This window comes from Mauremys mutica, chromosome 6 (assembly GCF_020497125.1).
Source record: "Mauremys mutica isolate MM-2020 ecotype Southern chromosome 6, ASM2049712v1, whole genome shotgun sequence".
Classification (NCBI taxonomy): Eukaryota; Metazoa; Chordata; order Testudines; family Geoemydidae; genus Mauremys; species Mauremys mutica.
In genome coordinates, this window is record NC_059077.1 from 14,914,901 (window position 1) to 14,942,458 (window position 27,558).

The following is a 27,558-nucleotide window of genomic DNA, read 5'->3' on the forward strand; positions in this document are numbered from 1 at the left end:
AGACAATGCCATTAGGGTCACCTGCCAATTATGCAGAATTTTCTGGGTTCCTTTCCTTTACTCCACTCATACATTTCCCCCTCAAAGCTTTGTCTACACTAGCATTTTTGTTGACAAAATGTTTGATAGTCAGGGGTGTGAAAAAACACACCCCTGACCGACATAAGTTTCATTGACAAAAGCGCCAGTGTGCACAGCACTATGTCAAGCTCTTAATCAACAGAGCTACAACCACTCATTGGGGGTGGTTTAATTATGCCAGTGGGAGAGCTCTTTTCCAATAGCATAGAGCAGCTACACAAGAGAACTTACAGCGGTGCAGCTGCATCGGGACAGCTGTGCTGCTCTAAGGTCTGCAGTGTAGACATAGTCTTAATCTCAGTCTAGCCTCCTCGCCCTATTCCTTTGTCCTTGGTCTTTCTGTACTCTTCCTCCCCTCCATTCACCAAAAACCAAACTGTCCTTTCCCTGCAAAAAACAAAAGAAAGAAAACCACCAACCAATGCTCAAATCTCATCCCTGTGGTTGGCTGTGCTCAAATGCTTAGTATTTCTAACTATTAGGGGCACACTCTGTCCCAAAATGCAGTTTTTATCAGAAACAATGGGTGGGTAATGCTGGTTCAGTCCTGCTGGGTCCAGTCTTACAACTCTACCTTCATTTCATACACCTCTCTTCATTTTGTATAATCATAGAAGGTTAGGGTTGGAAGAGATCTCAGGAGATCATCTAGTCTAGCCCCCTGCTCAAAGCAGGACCAACCCCAACTAAATCATCCCAGCCAGGGCTTTGTCAAGCCAGGCCTTAAAAACCTCTAAGGATGGAGATTCCACTACCTCCCTAGGTAACCCATTCCAGTGCTTCATCACTCTCCTAGTGAAAATGTTTTTCCTAATATCCAACCTAGACCTCCCCCTCTGCAACTTGAGAACATTGCTCCTTGTTCTGTCACCTGCCACCACTGAGAACAGCTGAGCACCATCCTCTTTGGAACCCCACTTCAGGTAGTTGAAGGCTGCTATCAAATCCCCCCCCACTCTTCCCTTCTGCAGACTAAACAATCCCAGTTCCCTCAGTCTCTCCTCATAAGTCTTGTGCCCCAGCCCCTTAATCATTTTTGTTGCCCTCTGCTGGACTCTCTCCAATTTGTCCACATCCTAGCTAGCTTTCTATCCCCCTTATAGTCCAGTGACACACTCATGACACAGGAGGAGCACAGATTCAGGACAGCATTAGAGAACCAGACACAGTGACAGCACAAGGGCGCATAATCAGTTTTCTTTACTTCACAGTTAGCATCAGGAAGAGAAACCCCTTAAGGCATTAGAGTTTTTTGAAAAATCACTTGCCAATGCATCTGCATTGGCAACTTCTCCTCCACTGATAGCAAATACTGGGATAAATTCTGCTTCATGACAGAACATTGAGCTGCATGTTATAATACAAGAAATAAACTTGGCCTGAATAGGCACAGAACTGTGTGATGATAAATCAACGTGTGCGATATTGCTCCTGCTGTCGTTGGCCAGGACAGTTACAGGAGCAAACTAGATGTTGTTGCCTGATTGATGGCTGGTGTTATACTGGTTTCTTAAAAATTCCCAGTTAACACCCTGAGGTTTAATAGGTTTTTGTCCCAAGAACAGGCCCCGTCTTATTAACATTACTGCTCATTTGGGAACCCTGATGTGCACGGTTGCAACGCTCACAGTTAGGAAAACACTTCTGTATTTGTAATAGTTTTATTAATGCACTTCACAAAGTCACCAACACTCAAGCCCAGCAAAGTAGCTAGAAATAGTACAGAATTTCCATCTGCACAGGATGGTGTGAGTATATGAATGTTTACAACAACCTGAAATGTTAGTCATGATCTTCCTCATCACCATCGTCTCCCTCTTCACCATTGCCAATGGCCATCATCCTGGCACCTCCCAACAACAGCTTCATCTCTCTCTCCCCAAACGCACAGGCTGAGATGCAACTTTCATAATATGTTATGCTGATAACACTATGCCTAATGCATATTCAATAGGGGTTTCTCCTTTCTGCCTTATTTGTATTTCCTCACCCTACTAATGTTGAGGTGCCCTTATCCTATAGGTTAGTATAATAATAAATGTAGTTTATTAACATATACTTTAAATTGTTGCAAAGGCAAATTTGTGGTTAAGCATTTGCCAATGACTCTACCCTAAAATATACAAGCCTAGGATCAGTTCAATATTCCTGTGGTTGCCTGGTATAATTATGCACCACCTTCACCCTTAAGCACTCTGTTCCCAGTTCTCCAAAACGCACAGGTGACCATTAGGCCATTTATCTGTGCCAAAGTTCTTAGGCCTCAAGCATTATGCTAACTGCTGAAGTCAATGTCTTACAGGATACAGGCCTGTAGGTCCCATGCATTACTGCTAAGAAAAATAAACTCCAAAGCTAGCATTGTACTTAGACTGTAAGCTATCTGGGGCGGAGACTCTCTCTTTGTACTATGTACAGTGGGTTTCTGGTCCATGACTGGGGCTTCCTCCGGCTACAGCAATGCAGATAAACTGGAAATTCCCTTTCTTATTGTAATAGTCCTGCGAAACATGGAACATTTTGTTCAATGGACGTTATCACAGGGGGATCTTATCTCCATCCGATCTACAGAACATCCAGCACACAACTGACACTGTGCAAATAATAATTAGCAACCACCCAGGGCTCCTGACTTGTGCTCAGTCAACTACTAGACTGTATAACTTAATGACAAGGGTCAGATCACATGCCCTTACCCTTATTGGCTACTCTTACTCCACAAGTAGCCCCATTGACTTCAGTGGTGTTGAACCTGACATCTGAATCTGGCCCAAGAAGTGTAACAGGCAACATTTCCCCTGGGCTAGTGAAAGGCTTTTGCTGAACCCAGGAGGAGAAGTAGGACCCTTGCCTGGTTTGGAGAGGAGGAGGCTCTGGAAAAGAGTCAGAAGGAAAACTGCTGTTCTTTTGTATAAAGCAGGGAGCAGTGCATTGTGTGTGTTGTGGTGCTTTCTCTGGAGATACACTAAGTGCCCTGTGCAAGATCATATAATAGTGTAATGGAGTCAGTGTCTGCACAGACGTACCTGACACACAGGGTGCTGGTAGGTGTAGTCAAACTGAGTTCTTGGGAAATCGAGTAGAAAGAGGTCTCAGAGGGAATCCCAACAATAGGGTGCACTCCATTTGCCACAGCTCCCATCAAATCCTTTAGCCAGGTTGGTGTCCCTGCCCAGCATATGCACCTTCTCCTGTCCCCAGCTCCTGTGTGCTCCAGGGTTACTGCCGGTCAAAACCGTCCCTTCCCCACATCGCTCCATTCATTCCCCAGCACTAGTCTCCCTCTCTCTCTTCCCCGCTCCCACCCCTCTCAAACCCAGATTAGGTGGAGGGAGCTGGGAAGGGAACCTGGTAACCAAAGTCTATCCCATTAAATCCTGATGCCCAAATTGCATTTTATAACTAAACCTAAAAAAAAAAAAGCTCTAAATCCTTCATTCCACTCCCTCTGCAACTGGAGAAGAGAAAAGAATATAAAGTGTGTGTGGGGGGGCGGGAGGCAGTGGAAAATATATAGGAGGAGAGGTTCTGTGTATTGGTGTGCATGGAAGAGAACTGAAAAAGGAACTCTAACAACTTAGTACTGGGTCATTACCATACCCTGGATTTCTGATCAGAGATTAAAATATAAATGTAAATATTCGGTTTTCTTTGTATCTTTGGTGTGCAAATCAAAAGTCTTTATTGGAATACCTCCCACTCCTATTGTTGTGCCATTAATTTCAATAATAAATACCCTGTTAACCCCAAGTAGCCCAAAGCTATCATACTCACTCGTTTTAAGATAATTATTTATTTGTTTGTGACTAAAGTAAAACACCTAAAGATGGCTTGGCCTGCAGAGAGTTAGTCCCAGTGCAGAACCCAATCCACATTTCTTATCTGCTTTCCTGATTGTCTATTATATAGTTAGGCCCAAGCTAATAAATTCTTATACTGACCTGGATCCAAAGTTCAGGAAGGGCCATTCAGACCAGCGTTCCACTTTTGCCCCATCTGTAAGGTTAGTGAGACAGGTTTATAGTTAGAAGAGAGAATAATTTGCAGGTCAATTTGGAAATGCACATGCATTATCTGGCTAACTAAATGCACTAGTGCTGGGTAAGGGACTGTTTTGTTCTGTGTTTGTACAGCACCTAGCACAATGGGGACCTGGTCCAGGACTAGGGTTCCTACGTGGTGTGGTCATACAAATAAGAGGCCTGAGATATTGAACAGTTTATCTAGTGTTAATGAATGAAGTTCCTTGTAAGAGTTTGAAGTAGCTTGTGAGTTCACTTTCAGCCCCATTCAGATTGTTGCAGTTTATTTCCCATTAAAAATTTCACTCTAGATATATTACTTGGACCCTCTGAAGTCCCTTTATCTTTTTGATGTGATTTCACAGGACCCTCGCTTTTCACTTAGCACTTATGTGGCATGGTTTATTCATAGACCTCACAGTGTTCAACAAAGGGAAGGCAAGTGTCACGACCCCCATTTTACAGAGGGGGAAACTGAGGCAAAGAGGTGGCAAGGCCACATTTTTGAAAAGTGCCTTCTGATATCAGATGCCTTACTTGAGACACTTTAAAGGCCTGATTCTGGGCATTGCTGAGCACCTATAGCTCTTAGTGACTTCACCTGGAGTACAGCACCTGTGTAAATCAGGTCAAGTGTGTCATTGATGGGCACCCAAAAATGGAGACACACTAAATGTGAGGCCACTTGTGACAAACTGGCCTTGCCTCAGGACACACAGCGAGTCAGTGGCAGAGCACGGAGTAGAAAATAGATCTCCTGGAAGGGCTTTAAATGGCGAGAGGGAACGGTTTGGAAAGTGCATGTAAATGTCAAGAGGCTAAAGATTTGGAAAGTGCCTGGGGGAAGCAATTCCGTGTGACGGGTGGCATGGAAATTAACAGTGTTGGTTTTCCAAGTAGCATACACTACCCCCACCTCAAAACGTAACTCCCTTCCTGTCTTTTCTGCGGGGAGCTCTACTCTGGGTTTACAGATGGGAGACAGGTCAACCCCTGCCTCTCAGGACAGGGCTGAGATAAGGAGCGTAGTCATTTCTCCAGCCCATTCAGGTTACTGAGGGGAGGAGTCACTGCAGATAGTATTTTTGGTCCATGCATTAATACTGTGTCCAAGCCCCTAACTTCAGAATTAGCCCCTCCATCACAAGGCCCACATTCCATCTTCCACTGAGGCAGCCAGGAATTACTCTGCTGCAATCATTCCTCCTCCTTTTCCTCTGTTCTCATATAGTCTTTGCTGTGGGAAAGCTAACTGCAGTGAATGGTGGTGGGATCCATGTGTATCCCTTCAGCCAGGTGGAGCCGCAGCAACCAGGGCGGGGTTCAATATATTGGGGTTCCTTTTCAACAATACAACACAGAACTGGCTCAAGCCCCCACTTAGTAACTTGGGAAAATTATCCACCACTCCTGGGTGCCTCTGAGAGGCAATACTTCCCCTCTTGCAGGCACAGAGTCTGAGTGTAGAAAATAAACTTTTAATGAAAGGAGGGACGTCACCTAGCATTAATTAGGGAAAATGCCGCAAGTGGGATTCATAATCACAAAACCGTGAGCAAAACGCCCACCCCAGAGTGCGTTAGGCAGCGTCTTTTGCCTCAGGGTCTTGAGTCCAACAACCAAAGGGGCCTTTAACGTGCCCCCGCATTCTCCCTCCACCACATCCCACTCACAGTGGTTGTCCTTCGTCAGTGAAGACTCAGAGTTCAGCACTGTATCTGCTTGAGTTCAACTCCCACCCTGTGGGGGTTGGAAGTGAGATGGCACCTTGCTCGCTCTTCCATCTGAGCGCTTGCTCTGGTGTCGCCACCTCACTGGTCGCTCTGACCCACTGGTGAGGTAACCCAACAACACAGCTCCTGTCTGCTCATACCTAGGCAGAGAGGGTGTGTTCATGTAAATACAGTCTGGTCCTGAGGTATTTTCCCTTCCCCAGCTCATCATTAGTGTGAGGGGAGAGTTCATTCATTCAGACCCTGCATATATATGGTTATTCCCCTCCTTCAGGAGCAATTCCAGTCTTGGGCCAGCTAAACCTCCCTTGCTGCAATTTAAGCCCATTGCTTCTTGTCCTATCCTCAGATGTTAAGGAGAATAATTTTTCTCTCTCCTCCTTGTAACAACCTTTTATGTACTTGAAAACTGTTATCACGTCCCCTCTCAGTCTTCTCTTCTCCAGACTAAACAAACCCATTTTTTTTTCAATCTTCCCTCACAGGTCATATTTTCTAGACCTTTAATCATTTTTGTTGCTCTTCTCTGGACTTTTACCAATTTGTCCACATCTTTCCTGAAATGTGGCACTGGACCTAATCAGCATGGAGTAGAACCGATTAATTACTTCTCGTGCCTTGCTTACAACACTCCTGCTAATACATCCCAGAGTGTTTGCTTTTTTTTGCAAGTGTTACACTGTTGTGTTGGCTCATATTTAGCTTGTGATCCACAATGACCCCCAGCTCCCTTTCCGCAGCACTACTTCCTAGGCAGTCATTTCCCATTTTGTGCGTGTGCAACTGACTGTTCCTAAGTGAAGTACTTCGTATGCGTCCTTATTGAATTTCATCCTATTTTCTTCAGACCATTTCTCCAGTTTGTCCAAATCATTCTGAATGATAATCCTATCCTCTAAAGCAGGTGCAACCCCTCCCAGCTTGGTATCATTTGCAAACTTTATGTGCCCTCTCTATGCCATTATCTAAATCATTGATGAAGATATTGAGCAGAACCGGACCCACAACTGATCCCATGATGACAGGTGCACTGGAAATATGTAGACAGACATGGGGGCAGTGGATCGGGAAGTAGCTGCCCTTGGGGCGGGGGCAAGGAGAGAAGCAGGCAAGGGGTTGGGTTGGGCAGTGGCATGGGGTGGGGTAAGGGTGTTGCTGGGGGTCAGAAAGCAGCACTGTGGCAGGGAGGAAGCAGTAAAGCACCAGGGCTGGCCCAAGCAACTCCGGGACCCTCCCCCGCAAAGCCTCTCATTGGGCTGCACCCCCAAGTCTCCCCGTGCTCCCTAGGGATAAGTACCAGCAGAGCCTCCTTTCCCAGAGCCGCTGCGGGAAGGGGGGAAGGACTCACTCAGCCCCCAGGGGAAGGGAGCGCCCCCACGTGCGGAGGAGCAGGCACTGGGGTGTCCTGTTACACAGGAGAAGGGTGCGGGGGCTGTGATGTGCCGCAGCCTATCAGAAAAGGAAAGATCCCGCTGCCACCCCCGGGCCCGGGACGCCACGGGGCAGCTCCCAGGGCTGGCCGCCGCCGCAGCCCGGGCCGTGCCGCTCCGCCAATCGCTCTCCGGCCTCGCTCCGCCGCTCGCTGCCGGCTTCATTCACAAGATTTGGAGCGGGGCAGCCGCGCGTCTGGGGAGGGTGTGACCAATCGGATCCCGCAGCCATGAATAAATTAGTCAAACCCATCTGGCGATGGGTCAGGTGACTCCCAATTCCCGACTTTAACTACTACCCCCCAGCCCGCCTCTTGGCAGGAGCGACGCTTCACCGGCAGCACTCGGCGCCTTGTGGTTGCTCCTCTCGCTTTCTCCTTTTCTTTCTTCTCTCTCTCTTTTGTTTTAAACTTGCTACGTTCTCTTTCCTTCTTCTGGAGGAGGGACGCTGAGAAGCGCTGTGCCTCTGTCACCCCAGCTCTGATTGGAATAGGGCCAGCAGCAGCAAAAGAGAAAAGATCCCCCGGCCCCACACAAAAAGAAGAGATCCTGACTTGTTTAAGCAATGAGAAGCTCTGCCTTCCTGCTGTGCATTGGAATTGCATGGTGCATTGCAGCGAGGGACCCCGCACCGGTTGCAAAGGAAGAACTGCTGAAAGGTAATTTACACCAGAACTTACCGTAAGGATCAGTGCAACAGTTGTTTCATTGACTTAACGCATGGATTAGGCATAAAGCTACAGTCAGATGCCAGTCATTTGTGTGCCCCACTTAGAACTCCATGTTGACTTTAACTTGTTCTTGACTATGCTCCTTTGGTTGTTACAGTACCCACGTTCATGCTTTTTTGTGTGGGTTATTAAATAAGCTGGTACTGTAAAAATAAAGTTCATATACATCTAGTTTAACATAATGGTTTAGTTCAGGTAGATTTCTCCTGCCACCAACAATCTTGATTAATAGATACATATGAGGCACTAAAGTTTCAGATTTAAGGGCATAACTGCTGGGAGAGGTTGCTCTATTACTGTAATAGCAAACATCTTAAGAGAAAACTTGTTGTGTGATTTCTTTTTAAGTATTTGACAAGACTAGTGTGTAGAAAGCTGGTACACGCATCATCCAGTGTAGGCATGGGGTAGGAAATAGAAGTAGCCTTTTTCAGCTGAATGGGTAGACGAGCTAGTGCTCTAGGAATGTATGAAAGTTCCCCCTGAATGTTAGAAATATTTTACTCACTCTACAAGCTTTAAACAAACTGTTATGTAGATAGCAAGTATAGCAAGGTATAAGCAATATCCTCTAGCACCCCTAACTAACTGTCACTTTCTTTGGGAGCCTGGATGCAGGAAACCTGTTAGACACTCTCACACACATTTTCATAGCTAGTTCTGCTCACGTGTTCTCATGAGCTGCAGAGTCCTGGTGCATTCTGTAACATGACACAGACAAGGAAAATGGCATGTTGAGGTGATCAAGACACACGTAATCTCATGTTAACATGTGCTTTTTCCTAGGTGTTAGCTGTAAGATGCTAGTAAAGGCACAGAGGTCTAAAGCAGGTGTACTTCCACTGAAGTCACAGGGGTTGCACGAGGGCTGGATTTCCTTTCAGTTTATAAAAGTTGCACTTGCAGTAAGACTAGACACCAATTTTGAAATGAAATTAAACTGATTCAGTGTCAAATATAGCACTTGTTGCTCCACAAAAACCCAGCTGTTAATCACCCCCTGCCTCCAATTCAAGTTCAGATGGGAAGGGGAAAGGCAAATTCTGTAACTAACCCTTTCTCAGAACTGCCATCAAAGTCAATGGGGATTTTGTGCTAATAAGGCTGCAGCATTTTACATGGATAATTAGATTTTGGAAGGTCAATATGTTTTGGCCTATTTGAGCTACAGCAAGCCATGCTCTTGAAAGCCAGTCAACATTATCTACTCTTCATAACTGACTTACACTAATTAAATGGACAGCACAGTATCCCCCCACGGCATCCTTCTGGACACTTCCCCCCCCCCTCCTCCTGTAATGTCTGTGAATTCCAAACCAAACTACTCTGGCTAGCAGACTGAAGTGACTGGGCAGCTCACCAATCTGTAATCAGAATAGCTTGCCATACTGTGTAAGAGATCCTGGGTGAAGTTCAATTACAGCAGAGTGGCTGAAGTCCCAGTCTTCCATCAAAGAAGCCCCAGGCCTCAGAAAAGTTTGGATATTACCAAGAAACCTGTTTCCCAAAACTTTAGAAGAACAGGGCATGAAGCTTCTTGCTTTGACAGAACAAAAGCCAGCTGTTGAGCTGGAAAATGCTGCTCTACTGGATGCAGGATAAGGAGGGGGATGTAGTGCCTGACTTTGAATCACTTGCGGAGGATGTAGTCAAGGGCATTTAAGGAAGTTGAGGTATCCTCCCTATACAGCTGTCTCTGAAACTACATGCCAGCTGGTATCTTCTAGAGCAGTGGTCCCCAACCTTTTTGTGGCCAGTAGCACATTCATGTTTTAAAAGGGTAATAATTGGAGATATACCAATCTCCTAGAACTGGAAGGGACCTTGAAAGGTCATCAAGTCCAGCCCCCTGCCTTCACTAGCAGGACCAATTTTTGCCCTAGATCCCTAAGTGGCCTCTTCAAGGATTGAACTCACAACCCTGGGTTTAGCAGGCCAATGCTCAAACCACTGAGCTATCCCTCCCCCCACACTCAGAAGAGTGTGGCGGGTGCCAACAATTTTTCAAGGCTTATTTTGTATTTGTACATTAAATAATACAAAAAAATCCTATTTAAGATAATGTTTTCACCTCTTAGCTCAGAGAGCCATAATGAATGAATCCATAAGATAAAAAGGGTAATTTTACATGTAAAAGAGTAATTGCCGAATAATTTAATTAATACCTTTCATCTTACCATGTGAATTTGCTTTTTTTATCTACCTGTAAGAAAAATTAAGGAGTTTTTACAAAATAAGTATCAAACAGTTTTCACCTTATTTATTTTAAAAAAAGTAAAACATTGTTGAACCGCTGGTCCAAATATATTTATTATTCTTACTTTAACATAGAATGAAGCCTGCAGCCCCAGAGTTCTCTGTTGTCAGCAGGTGTGGGGCCACGGCTTCTCTCCTGCTTAAGCTGCGGCCCTGTGCCTGCCAGGGACCGAGAACACCGGCGCCTGCAGCCGGAGAGAAGCCGCGACCCCGGCCTGCCAGGGACAGAGAACACCGGAGCCCGCAGTCTGCCCGGAGTTCTCTGTCCCCGGCAGGTGCAGGGCCGCGGCTTCTCTCCCCTACTGGGCACTAGGTGGGCACACAAATGCCCCGGCGGGCGCCATGGCGCCCACAGGCACCACATTGGGGACCCTCTGTTTTAGAGGTATCTTTAGAAATACTGTATTGTGTAAGCCAGAAAATCACCTCCCCTCCTTCAAATTGACAAGTGGAGAATCTGATTTCCCATCTCCCAGCCTTCATTTGATACCAAAAGGGCAGCAAACAAACTCTTAAAATACTCTACTTCTCTGTGTTTAAAAAATAAAACCCTACCTTGCACTTACTTTGTTGAATCAGACCATAAAAGTAGTAACCATGCACCCTGCTGATCTGTCTCCAGATGACACTGTTGCTGAGCTGCTGAAGAAAGAAAAAGAACTTGCACAGGCTCAGAAGCTACAAGTGAAGTTTAATCTTCGCTCCTCCACAGTTCCAGGGGCTGAAGGCTGCTTTCTTTCCATAGGCCAAGACAAATGTTTAGAGGACTGCAAATTCAATTTGACAGCTAAAACCTTCTTTATTATTCATGGATGGACAGTAAGTATGGGGAATTCTGTGTAGCTCTAGGCACTACTTGGTTTTCTTTGTGTTCTTTAGTTGGGCAGCACAAATGGCTCTAACAATATTATTTGGTATGCTTGAGTTTCTATGCATGTGTCTCTGTCTAGAACAGAGGCGACCCCTCCTGCCAAGTGCCTCGAGGCAGATTAAGATTTATTGGGGTCCTGGGCACAAAGAAAATTTGGGCCCCTCCACATCTCCTCCCCCTTCCTGCCACAGGGCCCTGTCCCCTGCTCACCCTCTTCCCCCAAGGCCTTGCCCCTGGCCTGGCCGGAAGCTGGGGCGTGGTAAGAGCTGCCCAGGGAGCTCAAGCCATTATGGGGAGCCCTGGACCTTTCACCTTCTCTGAGTGGAACGCCCTGGGTGGCAGGGATACAGGCCGGGGGCTCCCAGGCACCTCAGCCCCCTGCCCAGGGCAGATGGAGGGCTCTGGGCTCCCCACAGCTGCCCAGGCTCCCTGCCTAGGGTGGTGGCCCCCAAACTGTGGGGTGTGTCCTCTTAGCGGGTCACAGAGGAACATTCGAGGGGGTGCAGTGAGGCTGGGGGAGGTGCAGTGGGGTTTGGCTCAGCCCTCACAGGGAAGAGTTGGGAGCGCCCCCCAGCCCTGCTCTGCCCCCAGCCCAGCCCTGCTCTGCCCCCAGCCCAGCCATGGCTCTGCTCCCTGCTGCGGCTCCGCTCCTGGCTGCGCCCCAGCCAGACCTCTGGCCATGCTGCCGACCGCGGCCCCACTCACAGCTCCTGGCCTCAGCTTTGGGGAGGGGCATGGACCATGTAAGGGGAGGAGGGGGATGACCAGAAAAGTTTGGGGACCCCTGGCCTAGGGTGACGTTATGTCCTGTTTTGGCCCTGGATGTCCCAACTTTTTTTTGGCAAAATTGGACATTTGTTCCCTTTGGTCTTGCCAACTGATCACCAGTTGGCAAGAGCAAAGGGGACAAATGCCCAGTTTTTCCCAAAAGGGGCTACGAGAAGGGGGGTGACCGGCGGGATCAGGTCAGCCCTAGGTGGGGGAAAGGGGACCTTGGATGAGCAGCTCGGGATATCTCTGCATGGCGGGAGGGGCTTGGACCAGCTTGGGATGGGGGAGGGGCTCAGGCAGATCCAAGCTGGGGGAGTAGCAGAGGGGGGAAGGAATATACTCTCTACCACAGGCTCCTCTTCTGGCCTGGCCTGGCCTGGCCTGGGGGTGGGGCCTCGGGGGGAAGCAGAGGAGCCAGGGTGGAAGAAAGTGCCAGCACTCCTGCGTGGCCTCGAAATTGGCCAGGGCACCCTGGGCCTGTGCAGTAATCTGCCACTGCAAGTGCCTCCCCAGATTGGCCTTCTGAGGGTGGGGAGGGAGAGGGGCTCTGTCCTTCTCTCCCTGCGCCTCCCCCCAGCGTGTTCAGACGCTCTCCCCGGCAGCCAGGTGGCGAGCGGAAGGGAGCTGCTTCGGCATGAGAGAGCCTGGCTTGGAGGCAGTAACGGCTCACTCCTTGCCCAGGCTCGGCTGCCGGGGACAAGAGCTGAGCGAGCCAGAAACGTGCTGGGGGGAAAGGGGCTCTGGCTTGCTCGGTCCCTGGCAGCCAAGCCCGGGAAGGGAGTGAGCCATCGCTGCCTGCCACCCAGGCTCTGTGCCAGGGAGAGCACCCGAATGTGTGTGTGGTGTTGGTGGTGGGGGGGAGGTGCAAGGAGAAAAGGACAGAGGCCCTTCCTTCCCCTGCAGATAACGTGGTGCAGGGAGAGCTTGGTGACCCAGGCTGGGCACAGGGTGGAGGGCAAGAGGTGTCACTGGCAGAAGAGATGTGGGGCAGTCATGTGTCCTCCCCTCTAGACTGTGCCCCTCCCCCACCAGTATAGGGAGGCACAAGTCGTCTCTGGTGTAGACTATACAGGATACTGTACGTTTCGTGTTCTGTACTGTGCAACCTCCTACTCCTTCTGCTTGAAGGCATAATTCGAGGTAGTGGTGCAATGTTGCTAGCACTTATAAGAACTCTGCAAAATCATACTGAGCAGCCCGTGTCTTTTTATCCTCATTTTATATTTGTGCCACATGAAGCTGAGTAAAGAAATGAAAGTGTGGAGACACTGTTCAAAAACAGACTTCCTTTTATAGAGGTGGTAGCGAAGTATGGGATACAAGCACTGGTGCCTAGTGAAAGCTGGAACTGTAAAAAAAAATTGACCATGTAAATTTTAAAGCGTATAAGGCTAACCTAATGGCATGTGTGTGTCTAGCTTTCTATGGCCAGGAAGAGCTAATATTTTATCTCTTGTAGATGAGTGGCATGTTTGAAAACTGGCTGGAAAGCCTGGTGGCCGCTCTTCAGAAGAGAGAGAAGGATGCTAACGTGGTGGTGGTTGACTGGCTTGGTCTTGCCCATCAGCTCTATACTGATGCTGTGAACAACACAAAGGTGGTTGGAAAGGCCGTTGCAAGGGTGCTCGACTGGTTACAGGTAAGTTGTAACAATGGCCCCTGTGTTGTAGTGTACCGTATCGTTACGTTCTGTTCCCATGTGCAAACTGATGCCAGTTCTAGCACTTCTGGAATGTGAAAGATGCTGGTGTAATTCTTGACCTCAGTTCAGTGGCACGGTCAAGCACAAAGATGTGCCAAATTCAAACCTCATGGAAGCAGGAGCAACCCTTAAGCGATTCCGTTCCTGCTTTAGTGAAGATGCATCTGCTTACATCAGGACTGGCGTTCTGGCCAATGGGATGACCTTATCTAATGCTACAGACAAGAGCAGATATACAGTGCTTACTGAATTTAAAGTTTAGACTCTTCACTTAATGAAAATTAAGGCCCAAGTTTTCAAGCAGTGACCAGTGATTTGAGTGCCTCCATTTGCAGATGTCCAGATTGAGACTCTTTGGGCATGTGTTCAGAGGTGCTGAGCAACAGTGCTGGAACTGGGGGAGGGGGGCATGCCCCCCCATTTTTTAACATGGGTGTAGTTTGGGGGGCAGGAGGCAGTATTGCCCTCCAAACTGAGTTGATCCCCCACCACAAAGCGCAGCCCCTGCTGGTGCCTCTCCATGCCTGCCTGAGGCTTGCAGTTTGGGGGTGTAATGCTGCCCCCTAACTCCCCCCCAAACTATGCCCATGTTAAAAAGCAGAGGGCATGGCCCTCTGGCTCCCCTAGTTCCAGCGCCGGTGGGCCCTCTCCGCTTCTACAAATGTTCCAGTGCCCTTGGTGATGAGCACCTGCAGAACTAATTGACTTCAGTTGGAATTTGGGTGCTCAGACCTCTGAAAAATCAGGCTCAAGATGTCAAGTTAGGCATCCAAAAATCAGTACAATTTCTGGAAAAAATAAAAGCTAACCTGCTAATGCTGCTACTAAGTTACTAAACCTATAGGGCTACAAAGCAAAACTCTGAAGCCCAGACTCATCACACCGGATAGTTTTTCAAAGCATACCTTTACTGGGACTGAAGGCTAGAAACAAGAAGGGACTGACTAGTCTCCAAACTACTGAATCATCTTGCCAGTGTCTTGAGAAAACAACAGTTAGAGGCATGGTCCAAAACCACTTTTACACTGGGGATGTGTAGACCTGAACTTTGCAGTTTGAGTTCCTCTGCTAGATATGAGTTATCAACTCTTGAAAGTATGAACAAACTTAATTATTTCTACACTTGCAGGAAAAGCAGAACCTCCTGCTTAAGAACGTCCACTTAATTGGGTACAGTCTTGGTGCCCATGTTGCTGGATATGCTGGTAACTATGCGCACGGAACAATAGGCAGAATTACAGGTAAGGCTGTCCTAAAACTACTACAATGCAATACTTTTGTCATCTCCTGCAATATTAATAGGGTTGTCAGAACCTGAAAATCCTAACTGCTTTGTTGAGATGTCTTACTCTGGGGTTCATAATAATTAAAGTATCCAACTTTTCTTTTTTAATTCTCCACTCAGGCACTCCTCACTGATGGTTTTTCTTGCATCTTAAGGATATTAAACTAAGATGATTGCTCCAATTCTACCTCCCACTTTGCCAAAAAAAAAACCCAAACCCTCGGTGGATTTTTTTATTAATCCTGACACTTTCTCATGAAAGTGAGGCTGCTGGCACAGACTGGCATCAGGTCCCAACTAGGTGTGCAAGCTAAACAGTGATTCACTCAAATGCCCTCAGACACATCCTTGCTATCAAAATTCTAAATCTCGGAGTAGACCTGGCTTACAAGCTAGCCTAAGCGAGAGAGCCATTTGCTTCCCTTTTGGCCAACATCAAATTTTAAACTCTGCCCTTCCTTTGTGAAGAGCTACCGTGTCCCTCCATGACCCACTTCCTAGTAAAGTGCCATTGGTTCAGAAAGCCAGTACTCTAAAGAGAAACTTTCAACTTTCCATGTGGAATGACTTGGATCTTGTACAGATTTGGAAACATGGTGGGGAGGGCCGCATTGAGAACAGGATGTTCCCTGCAATAAAGTGAATAAACTAGAAATTAAAGTTAATAAACAGTGGAAATTTACATTTCCACCTGGTGACCTCCAAATGTCACAAGTCCTCAATTAAGAGACAACTAGGTTAATTTATATTAGATAAAGCAAAATAGGGGAGTGGGTAGTAGTGGCTTATAACTAGGGCCCTACCAAATTCACGGCCATGAAAAACGCGTCTCGGACTGTGAAATCTGGTCTTTTGTGTGCGTTTACCCTATACTATGAAGATTTCGCAGCGGAAGGCTGGTGTTTCTCAAATTGGAGGTCCTAACCCAAAACAGAGTACCCTTACTTCTGCGCTGCCTTCAAAGCTGGGTGGCCAGAGAGCGGTGGCTGTTGGCCGGGCGCCCAGGTCTGAAGGCAGCGCCCCGCCAGCAGCAGCACAGATGTAAGCGTGGCAAAACCATACCATGCCACTCTTACTTCTGCGCTGCTGCCTTCAGAGCTGGGCGGGCAGATAGTGGCGGCTGCTAATGAGGGCCCAGCTCTGCAGGCAGCAGCACAGAAGTAAGGGTGGCTATACCATACCAGGCCATCCTTGCTTCTGCTGACGGCAGCGCTGCCTTCACAGCTGGGCTCCTAGCCAGTAGCCACCGCTCTCCAGCTGCCCAGCTCTGAAAGCAGTGCAGCCGCCAGTAGGGGCTCAGAAGTAAGGGTAGCAGTACTGCAACACCACCCCTCCCGCCCCCCCCCCAATAACCTTGTCACCTCCCTCCAACTCCTTTTTCGGTCAGGACCCCTACAATTACAACACTGAAATTTCAGATTTAAATAGCTGAACTCATGAAATTAACGATTTTTAAAATCCTCTGACCATGAAATTGACTAAAATGGACTGTGAATTTGGTAGGGCCCTACTTATAACCAGGTCCCTTGTGTTAAAAGTTGCCAAAGTGCAGGATGATTCAGACAAAACATTCTGGTTTTGACCCATCTTTAGTTCTTGGTCTTAGCCAGCTACTCGTCTAGACCGTATTACCATAAAGAAACTTCCTATTGTCCGAGGTATCAATATGGTGTTACTAATAGGAATTTGGATCCCTTGACTACTGGGAAAGGTCAATTGTTCAGATTTTCTTCACTACTTCTCTCTCTTCTTCCCCACCAGTCTCTCCTCTGCCAATTTACCTTCTGGAGTCTGCAGTGGTTCCTCTCCCCTATAGAAATTCATGCTTCATAGACTGTCTCCTGTGCCCCTCCCATACTAATGAACCTGTCTCCAAGTCACATGTCTTATGCCCTTACATGAAAATCTCAACTAACACACCTACCCATAGAACTTGCCTTGAGTTGGAGTTACTATTTATGCAGGGTATTACTACAACGCTAATTTAGCCATAAATTCCTTTATTAAATCCAAAGGCCAAATGGTATTTATACAATTGCTGTAAACGTGCCTAAATAAGTTATTACATCCAAACAGTAACAAAATGTTGATAAGCATTTGATCAAGATGCTACAACAGGCTAAACCCAGGGATGCTTAGATCCATATTGGTCGGCTCCAATGTGGTCAGGCAGGTATTAGCAATGAACCCTTTAAGCGTTTACTTTTTTTATACCCTTTAACAAGAGATGTCATTGCCAATTACTGACATCAGCTAAAAACAAATTTGAGACCGTTTACCCTCATTTCCAGTCTCAGTCCAGATAAGATTTACAACCAGCTTTCTCCAAGGCTATTCCTCTCCTCCTCCTTTCTAACAAACATTTTTTTCTGTTGCACCTGGGTTCACATAGGCCCTAATTTTTGAGATAACGCTGGTATGTGGGGTGGTAAGATCCACGTTGGCTCATTGTAAGACAGATTCTTTGTCTTATTTAAAACCATCTGCAGTCACCTCTATCAGTCAGAGACCTTCTTTTTAGAAACTTCCCCTATTTCATTAGTTACTTTTTGCACCTGCCACCCTCCCTACTTATCACTCATTACTTTCAAGGCCTCTCTCTTAGTTGCTAGTTAGGGCCTCTCTTTACAACATGTTTCTTTAACCCGATCCAAGCTAAACTTTAATCCTCTAGTTTTATATTCATTCTCGGGATAATAAAGTGTCCTACAGGGTAAAGGCCTTCACTTGTTCAATCCACTGCTCACTCCCAGCTCCTACTGAAGTTCAGATTTAGCCCCGAATACTTAAGCAGTAAGAGTGACGCATTTCAGAACTGTATCAACACAAACGTCCTCCTTTCACGACCTGAATAATGGCTAAATGTAAATGACCAGCTTTCTCTCCTGGTGATCAGACACCTTGTGGCGGTGCCTGCTCTGGTGTGCCACACCACTGGACCCCTCTAATACAGACTCACAAGTGCCTAGTGGCTGGAGTTTCCAGTACCATGGAGATTTCACTACTTTTTTTTTTTTTTTTGGACTTCTGTTCTTTGCATCACAGCTTCTAACAGCAGCAGTTTTGAAGAAATGTCCCTTAATAACTTGAAGATTCCAGATACTAATGCACACTCTCACTCCGTGTGACATTGAATGAGCAGTTTATACTTGGTTTTCTAGATTATACTCTGTGGGGTAGGGTCTGGTTGCGTCACCCTCTGCTAGGAAAGTACCTAGCAGATCTTTTGCCGCTGCTGTATTGTGCGTTCTGCTTAACAGGCTTGGATCCAGCGGGCCCTATGTTTGAAGGAGCTGATCCTCACAGACGTCTCTCCCCTGATGATGCAGACTTTGTGGACGTTCTTCATACATTTACGAAGGAAACACTGGGTCTCAGCATTGGGATCCAGATGCCTGTGGGTCACATTGACGTCTATCCCAACGGGGGAGACTTCCAGCCTGGTTGTGGATTAAGTGATGTTTTGGGAGCAATTGCATATGGGAGTAAGTTCTTATTTTTTCCTATTTAATAATTGATCGGGGGCGAGGGTGGGGGGGAGAGAAGAAACACCCACCTTACATAGGCAGGTATATTAGAATAATAGTTACAACCTAACAAGAGGCAGTTCTCCATCTAAGCTGTCTTTAGACTGCCCTCTCCTCTTGAAGTCAGTAAATCTGATAAGTCTGGTGTTAATCATCATGAGCTGAAAGACTAATTTCTACTCCAGGCCACATTACACTGGCTCTGAAGTCTTGCCTTCCATCTCTGCAGCTAAATGTGGTTGAACAAAAACGTCTGTCAGCTTTAAATGTAGTGTATTAACATCTCATTGTTTTTTAATTGGAAAAAAATGTTTTGGGTCAGACTTAACTTTTGTGTTGCACATCAATTAATCTAACTCACTAACTTGTGCAGCCGATTGTAGGTGTTGGGGTGGTGAATGCTCGACTTCAGCCATTTATCTTCCCATCACAACTTTCTCTATTGTGCTAGATATTGGGGATGTTGTTAGATGCGAACATGAGCGAGCTGTACACCTCTTCGTGGACTCCCTTGTGAACCAAGATAAGCAGAGCTTCGCCTTTCAGTGCACCGACTCCAGCCGTTTCAAGAAGGGAATCTGCCTGAGCTGCCGAAAGAACCGCTGCAACAGCATTGGTTACAATGCCAAGAAAATGAGGAACAAAAGGAACAGCAAGATGTACTTAAAAACCAGAGCTGATATGCCTTATAGAGGTATGGGGTTTTTTTAAGCTACTGAGATCATAACTTTAGAGAGGACCTAATATTTTTGTCAGAGAGATGAGTGGGTTCGCTCTCTCTCTGTTTCAGAATGCTTGAATTCAGATTTAGACTTTGGAGGGCTTAGCAGAAACTAAAATAGTACAGATGTGCAACATAGTGACAATAAAAGCAACCTTCACTAATACACTTATGTGTAATATCTGCTTCAGGGTAGCAAGACCGCAACATTTAGTATTAAGGAAGAACGTTCATGCTCCACCTCCCCACTAAAACAAATGTTTCCCTGACTGACTGCTTCTATAAGAGGACTCTTTCAACAGTGTTCCTCTGTGTGGGGATGGTAGAAGATTGCTATGATTCTGCTGCCACACAAGGCTCAGGGAGTACTCCAAAGAATAGAATGGTCCTAGAGTTCCATCTGTGGCTGAGTAATTATCAGCTTTCTAATTGGAGCTAAGGCTCATAGGCACCCATCAAGGCTGATTGGGTGATCTTGTCTCTGCCAACTGGCACCATCTTGCAAACCACGACTTGTCATGGAATAAACAATGCCCTCTATTCACAAACTGGGCTCTGTGCTTGTCTCTCTTCAGTTTACCATTATCAGATGAAAATGCATATCTTCAGCTACAAAAGTTTAGGAGAAACAGAACCCACCTTCTCAGTTACCCTTCATGGTACCAATGGCGAGTCTCAACCTCTCTCTCTGGAAATGTAAGTGGAGTACAATTGACTGATCTCCCTATTTTGATGAAGACAGTGGGAAGGACTCATGGGACTAGAAGCAACAGTTAACAATAAAAGTAGAGTTGAGAGAGAATTATTGCTATTGTTGCAGTTGAGTCTAATATCCAAAGATCTGCTGAATGATGGTAAAGCAGCAACCTAATTAGTGCCAGATTTTATTCTTGGGGAGATAACAGCCATGTAGGAGACAGTAGATTGGTCATGGGGAAAAGAAAAGCGGAAACAGGGCACATTACCCCTTACAGCCCAGGGTGTATCAGACTGGAAGCCAATCTTACCAAAGACCTCCCCTCTGCCTTGCATGATGGAGGATTTTTATGTGGTTTAAAAGCATCCCCCTGTAGTTTGTTCTTGGCAAAAAGCATTCTTCATCCGGGAAGATTACAAGATGGGTGCATAGTTCCTTCACATCATCCTTCTGGAGGAGTAAGTAAATTGTAACTGCATATTGCCTTAGGAGGGACAGAAAAATGGAGGAGCCAAATATGAGCCACCCCGCAAGGATAACACTAAACCAGATAGCCAGAGTCACTTTCTTTAATCAAACCGGTAACAAACTAGAACCATGATTTTCAACTGCATGTGTAGAATGTTTGATACTCTCTCAAACTCGTCTTTTCCCAACGCAAGTGTTTGAGAAGTACAAGAAGTTGCTTCATTAATGAGGAAGAATGCTGAGTCTCTGCCTATTTTTCAGACTTGAGCAAATTGGCCTGAATTCTACTAGCCCCTTCCTGGTCTATACTGAAGAAGACATTGGTGACCTCTTAAGGATCAAGCTCACCTGGGAAGGATCATCTCAGTCTTGGTACAGTCTGTGGAGAGAGCTCAAAAGTTACTGGTTCCAACCTGATAAATCTTCCAAGGAGCTGCATATCAGACGTATACGTGTGAAATCTGGGGAAACTCAACAGAAGTGAGTAGAGCAGTAGTTCTTTAGGGAACACTCATGACTTGGTGTGAGCTTGAGATTTCTGAATCAAGAGTGTTCAGATGTGTCAAAGACAGCAAGAAAAGTAGCTAATTGCAGCTCAGTGAGGGAACTTTGATGGGTCAAGCAGTGCCTCTGTTAGATGGCACCCTGTCGCGTGGCTTACAGTGGTGAACTTCCTGATGCTGCTGGTTAGAGAACAGGCTTTCTGTGAAGCTAATGAATTCAGAAGAATGTACAGGACGTGTCAAGGACTTGGCTTCTTACTGCCCCTTACATTACCTGTAAAGCACTAAACTAGAGAAGGACACTAATTCTTTTGAATGCCATTCAATAGCAGCCTGATCACTGTTAAAACTAATACTCTAGAAGGGAGTGGTGCAACAGCATTCTTGAAATAGAAATGGCCCATATCTGACACGAATTGCCTTCCTGGCAGCGAACAGTGCTAGAACTCTTGCTGACCCCTTCTCTGACTCTAGAAAAGAATGATGGCTATGTGTTCCATTTAGAAATACTTTCCAAAGTGTATAAATAACTTGCATCAGTTTGTATGTGTAACCTCTCCATGGCTTCTGACCTTTTCCTTTCAGGCTAACTTTCTGTGTAGAGGATCTTCAGCTGACCAACATATCTCCTGGTAAAGATCTTTGGTTTGTGAAATGTAGAGATGGATGGCCAACAAAAAACCGAACAAGGTAGGGTTTAATTAAATGCTTACCTTTTGCAATTAAGGCATTAGGCTGTGTATACTGAGGACAAGTATAATCAGATTGACACTGAAATTTCAGTAAGTGGGAAGTTTGCAACAGATGTTCTTACAGTCTTGAGCAAGAATGCTTAATAAAACTCAGTGGACTCCTAATTACTAAAGGCATGTTAATGAAAACTCAGCTGGCCCATTTAGGGCTATATAACACCTTCTACAAAGGAGATCCTCTAAACTCGAGTGCACCCTCCTGATCACTTAGGATTGCTACTGCAGTGTGACTTTAAATCCATCAAGTGTTAAGTAGTGAGGATTTGATGACTCCAACTATCCTATGTAAGAAAAAAAAAAAGGGGGGGGGGTTGGGTTTTCAAATTTGTTCTATATCACTCCATTGACTTCAGCTGAGATGCATTAGAGGTGAACTTGGTCTAGCATCTCTTGGACTTAAAGTCCAAGCTGTAAAAGAAGAGTCTGTCCAACACTAACATTTTGCATTTTGATTAAAGCTTTTGCAAATGCTGTAACAAAGCCCCGTGTAAAAAGTTTGCTTGCACAGTTACCTCAGATGGCAGAATTCAGTCTTTGAGCAATCTCAGATGGTATCTAGTGCCAAATTTGACAGAAGTAGTGAATTGCTCTTAGTGTTGCTACTGCGTGTATTAAGAATTTCACAAATGAAATTGTGCAAAGTCCAATATAAAATTCTCATGGCAAAAGAATCGGAGAATGTGCTAGCTGAAACAAATACCCAGAAGGTACAAAGGCAGGCTGCAGTAATGCACTTCCCAGTAATGCCTACATAGCAGAAGGACAGCTGGCAAACCCTGCTCTTCCTCATGGTGTAGGTTCACTCCTGGAATTACTCTTTGGGGCTGGAATCTACCACCCTTCCTCATGTGGTGAAGTAGCTTACTTGACAAGTAAGCAGATGACTATTAATGGATGGGAAGAGTTAGGCCCTCAGGGTATATCTACACTGCAATTAAACACCTGTGGCTGGCCCATGTCAGCTGATTTGGGTTTGTGGGGCTTGGGCTAAGGGGCTGTTTAATTGTGAGGTAGACATTCAAGTTTGGGCTGGAGCCTGGGCTCTGGGACCCTGCAAGGGGGAAGGTCCCAGGGCTCTGACTCCAGCCTGAGTCTGAATGTCTACACCACAATTAAACAGCTCCTTAGCCTGAGTCAGTTGATATGGGCCAGCCACAGGTGTTTAATTGCAATGTAGATATACCTTCAGTGAGTTGGAGTTAGATAGATTTGTAGGTCAAAGTATCAATCCATCCTTAAATACCATTGAATGTGCATGCTCTAGAGTCAAAGATCTTAAACATATAGTTTGTCTGTTAGTAATTACACTTTTTGCCTTGCATCACCACCATCTGCAAGTCTGTCTAAATGCATGTTACACTTGGTACAAGTTGGAGTTCCCATAAAAGGTTCCAGCTCTCTGAAAGTTATTGTAGGCAAAGGTTCCCAATAGGACAAAATACTAAACTGCACCTAGTCTTCAGCCTGTCTCACAAGTCCATGGTTTGCTGTCTTACTAACCCGTATGTTACAATTTTGAATTTTTTTAAAAAAAAAGCAACCTTCTGCATTTTACCAGGTATTTCTTCCTCTCATCCATTTCTCCCTATTCTTTCCTTAGATCAGCTTTGAATCTGCACTGAAGGTTTTTCTGAAGACTTGCACAGAAGGACCTAACTATCCAAAACATATGAGAAGACTACTGCAGAAAATTACATGGGTGGAGAGACATTTATGCAGTTTGTCTTAGTACCACTTACTATTCAGGACAGAAAACTCTGTCTTGTTGAACTGATGCAGGCAATATTTCTGGTGAGGAGTGATCCATATGCATTCACTTGCTGTCCTAGAATAACTTATTAAAATGACTAAACTCACCCTACTTAGGGGAGTCTGGTTTATGTGCATTAACCTACTTGTCCTGATCGGTGTTATGCTCTGCATAGTCTATTCCCAATTGTCCCAGTAAATTGGAAGTATCAACAAAGTTGAGATAAATCTGTGCCTTGGTTCTAGTCTATCTATGTGCCATAGAAGTCAAGGGAAAATTGATTTATCTGATCAGAATAGTTGATGACTAAGCTACTGAGAATGCATAGCAGTGTCTGTAGAGTTTAGGAGTACTACAGAATCTAAAATTGCACTAAATGGTGTGGAAGAATGGGTAGACCAAACCAGCAAAGTGTAAAAAGGCTAAGCACAAGGTAGTCTCTCCTCTAACTTCCATCTTCTCTCCATTTTGTCCTTTGCTTTTCCCAGAGACCATTACTGTAGATCTGCCGGATATTGTAATACACATGGCTAATCTTGTAAAAAAAAGTCCAACACTCCATCCTGTCCAACACTGTTCTATAGAGAAAGCAGATCCAATATGTACTGAAGTTATTGGCAGCTACTTTCCTTTAAAATGTTTGTTCTGATAAATGTCAGTATTTTATTTAAACAAGGACTATCCAGTACTTGCTTCATGCAGATCTTATCCTGAAGAATATAGAAGGTCAATAGGCATCTACTTACTGTATACTTGGAAGGTAGCTGTACTGCTTCAGGCAAACTTGACATTCAACGATATGTATTTTGAAGATGCATTCACCTCTGCAAACTGAACTTGAATGCAACTGTAGCAGCAAGGCACATTTTAAGGTTGTGTGTGAGTACGTGCACACACGCACACTTGACAGGGTTTGGATACTAATCTAACCTACAACATATAACCATGCTTCTCCCCCCCACCCCAAAGAAAAAAAGTATTTTAAAGCTATTTTTATTCTGTGATCCAGATAAGCTTGATTTTTTGTAATGGAATTAATCTAATCCACTCTGCAGGAAACTACTGTTCTGACTAGTCCAGATTCTTCCAGGTAATCAGTCTGCTTAGGTGAGAGGTGACCTGACTGTCTTTTCAGGGGTGGGGGCATTTTAATATATTTGGGATCACTCTTGGCTTTGGTGTTAAAGTGCAATGCTTTCAACACAAACACCAAAAGCTGCTATGCAGCCTGATGCTTTAAGTTATGAAGACCATCATCAACCAGGTCTCTTTAAAGGGCCAACAAGAGTGCGTTAGTTTGGCTTCTTTCTTAGTGTCTCATTCCAACCAAAGTTAAAATAACCATACACATTTGGAGAATAGCGTGATGTTTGTCTTGGTTATATACAGTCTTCAATAATTGAAGCCTTTGGTAACTATCTGTGATTTGTCGCCCCATATATTTATACAGTGGTCTTGAAGCTCTGTTTGTATATTATGATTTTTGTACGACTTGGAACGCTATTTATTTCTCAAATGTATATATGTAAAAAGTTTAAACTTTTGCTTTGGAGTAACAGTTTTAATAAACTTTAAGCAGAAAAATAAACAAAAGTCTCTTGTAAAAAGTTGCATAGTTTGTAATTCCGGGAAAGGAGAACACCCTGTAAGTTGGCCATGAAATCTTTCTGCCTATTTTATTCAAACTTATAAACCATGCAGGTCAAACGCTGTTGCCAGTGAACTCATTGAGCACAGGATGTGGTTGATAAATTCCAAGGCCAGAATGAATATTGTGATCATCTAGTCCAGGGGTCGGCAACCTTTCAGAAGTGGTGTGCCGAGTCTTCATTTATTCACTCTAATGTAAGGTTTCACGTGCCAGTAATGTTTTTAGAAGGTCTCTTTCTATAAGTCTATATAATATATAACTAAACTATTGTATGTAAAGTAAATAAGGTTTTTAAAATGTTTAAGAAGCTTCATTTAAAATTAAATTAAAATGCAGAGCCCCCCGGACCGATGACCAGGACCCGGGCAGCATGAGTGCCACTGAAAATCAGCTTGCGTGCCGCCTTTGGCACGCGTGCCATTGGTTGCCTACCCATGATCTAGTCTGACTTTCTATATAACTTACACCATAAAACTACTCCAAAATAATTCCTAGATTTTATCTTTTAGAATAACATCCAATCTTAATTTAAGACTTCAGTGACATAAAATCGTCATTACTTACTGTTTAAATTTATGCCTTATTTCCAGTGTGACTTCGTCTAGCTTCAACTATGAACATAAGGGTAATGCTAGCCATTGGGAACAGGGGCAAGAATTTCTAGTGGAGGCAGGCAAGGAAATACACATTTTACTCCATCTCTGTTGCAAAGTTTTCCATACTTTAGTGAGGATAGCTTGGGTGCTCTCTGCTACAACTTTGCCTGCATTTAGATTAGACTCTCTCACTGAAGTGAAGTTATTACACTTGCTTTAAGAAGAAAAAAAGCATAGTCTAGACAAGTTACTGCAGCAGGACAATTTGTGAAACTTCAGCCATTCTAAACACACTCATTTACATTCCTCCAAATTAAAAAAACAAAACAAAACAATGCTATTGACAATGTTCTGTAACAAACCTGCATTGCCAAAGGGATGACCTTCCCTTTGAAAAGGACCCGCAAAGTGAGTGCATTTTGAGTTTGCACATCTGTGTGGAAAAATTACTGCTAATCAACTGCAAATAAGTTATGCAGGGATTGTAATATGACACTTCCTAGTGTTTCCTTCTGAGATCTTTAGGGATCCAGAAATTTCCAAGATGACCTTACCAGGGGAGAAGGAAAGAGGCTAGTTAAGAGTTACTGTTTTCAGCCAAGACAGCAGTTTCCCTTATCTCTTACCCTGATCCACATACAAATTGGTGCTGAGCTAAAGATCTAAATTTCTACTTTGGTCAGGTAACTTTCCTCTAATTTCTTTATGTTTGGAGGGCTGGGTTTTTTTGGTTTTGGCTATGGAGAAAGAGAATGTCCATTGTCCAAATAACCAGTTCTAGCCTCACATGGTCCAACTAGTATTTTTAAGAGAGATATTGCCCAAAGTAAGGTTTTGATTTCTAGAAGCCTATTTTGCCTTAAAGCAGCAGCTACCATTTTGGTAGTGAACGTGTTTGACTCCAGTGGCCAGTGCTGGTGTTGACAGCCTCCCCAAAACGTGCCAAGACAAACGTGTCCCTCTTCCCACTGGTCCATTAATTTCTTCCATTAATCTTACTTTTCTAAAATGAGATTTTTTCAGAAAAGCCGAGTATGGGCTTAAGACTACTCCCCTCGACTTCAGTTAAAGTGAGTTAGGCCAGCACTGAGCGCTTGTGACACTTACTCTAACTGTCCAAAGAATTGCTTTAACTCTCCAAATTTCCCCACATGTAACAAGGACAGTGCAGAGATCTTACCAAATCATTTTGGGTAGGTGATACTTGTGGCTTTAAGGAAATCTTTTGTTTGAGTCGCTGATGGCACACATCCCATAAATCCAGTGGTTTTGCACAGGAAATAAGTATTTAAAACCTATGCCACCCCCCACCCCCACGCTGAAGGATTTAACTCAGGGGTGAGTAAACCTTTTTGTATATTAAAAACGGAGGTATGGTTGATTATGCAAAGAAAATAGCTACTTTTTGGAAAGACAGCATAGAAATGACCACATGGGATGGCTTTTTAATGTACATGCTTAGAGTCAATCTCCATCCAACTGACAACTCTCATAACAATGCCACACAATTCTCCAGAGTAACCTCCACTCACCCCAATTTTTTAAGCCCCAATACCAGATTGTTAGCAGAAGTACTTCAGATTTTCTCCTCTTATCTAGATGTTACAGCGGGCAAGTGGTACCATCTCCTCACATGCAGACAGTTCCCAAATGATAGAGTCTTAATAGAGCAAAATTAACGCCTTGAATTGAACTGGAAGCCAGTACTGGTGTTTAGCACTGGAAACCATAGAGAATGTGCTACTCAAGTGAAGCTCCACAGGTAGCCTCACGTGTGGCATATTGCAATAATCGGAGAAACGGAAGGTTATGATCTTGAAACAGCAATGGTAATGAGTTGTGATTTTACTCCTGCTAGAATGGATACATCCCAACATAATTTATATAGTTCACTGGCTTCCAAGGAATTTTTTCTAGCCTGGTAGTGAACACAAAATTTAGCAAATTTTAAAATCTGTGTGAAAGTGTCAGCAAACTTTATATTGCAGATAAGAAAGGATATAACAGTCTT

At 44.9% G+C, this 27,558-nt stretch overlaps 1 protein-coding gene across 1 annotated transcript; it reads left to right on the forward strand.

Annotated features, from left to right (window-relative positions):
* The first annotated feature begins 7,518 nt into the window (after window positions 1–7,518).
* Window positions 7,519–24,875, forward strand: LIPG (lipase G, endothelial type). Its single transcript, XM_045022132.1, has 10 exons — window positions 7,519–7,925; window positions 10,876–11,072; window positions 13,355–13,534; window positions 14,727–14,838; window positions 18,143–18,367; window positions 18,861–19,103; window positions 19,706–19,826; window positions 20,557–20,775; window positions 21,384–21,488; window positions 23,151–24,875. The coding sequence occupies exons 1-10, from the start codon at window positions 7,832–7,834 to the stop codon at window positions 23,170–23,172; spliced, it is 1,518 nt and encodes a 505-aa protein (XP_044878067.1). The 5' UTR covers window positions 7,519–7,831; the 3' UTR covers window positions 23,173–24,875.
* Window positions 24,876–27,558: the final 2,683 nt, after the last annotated feature.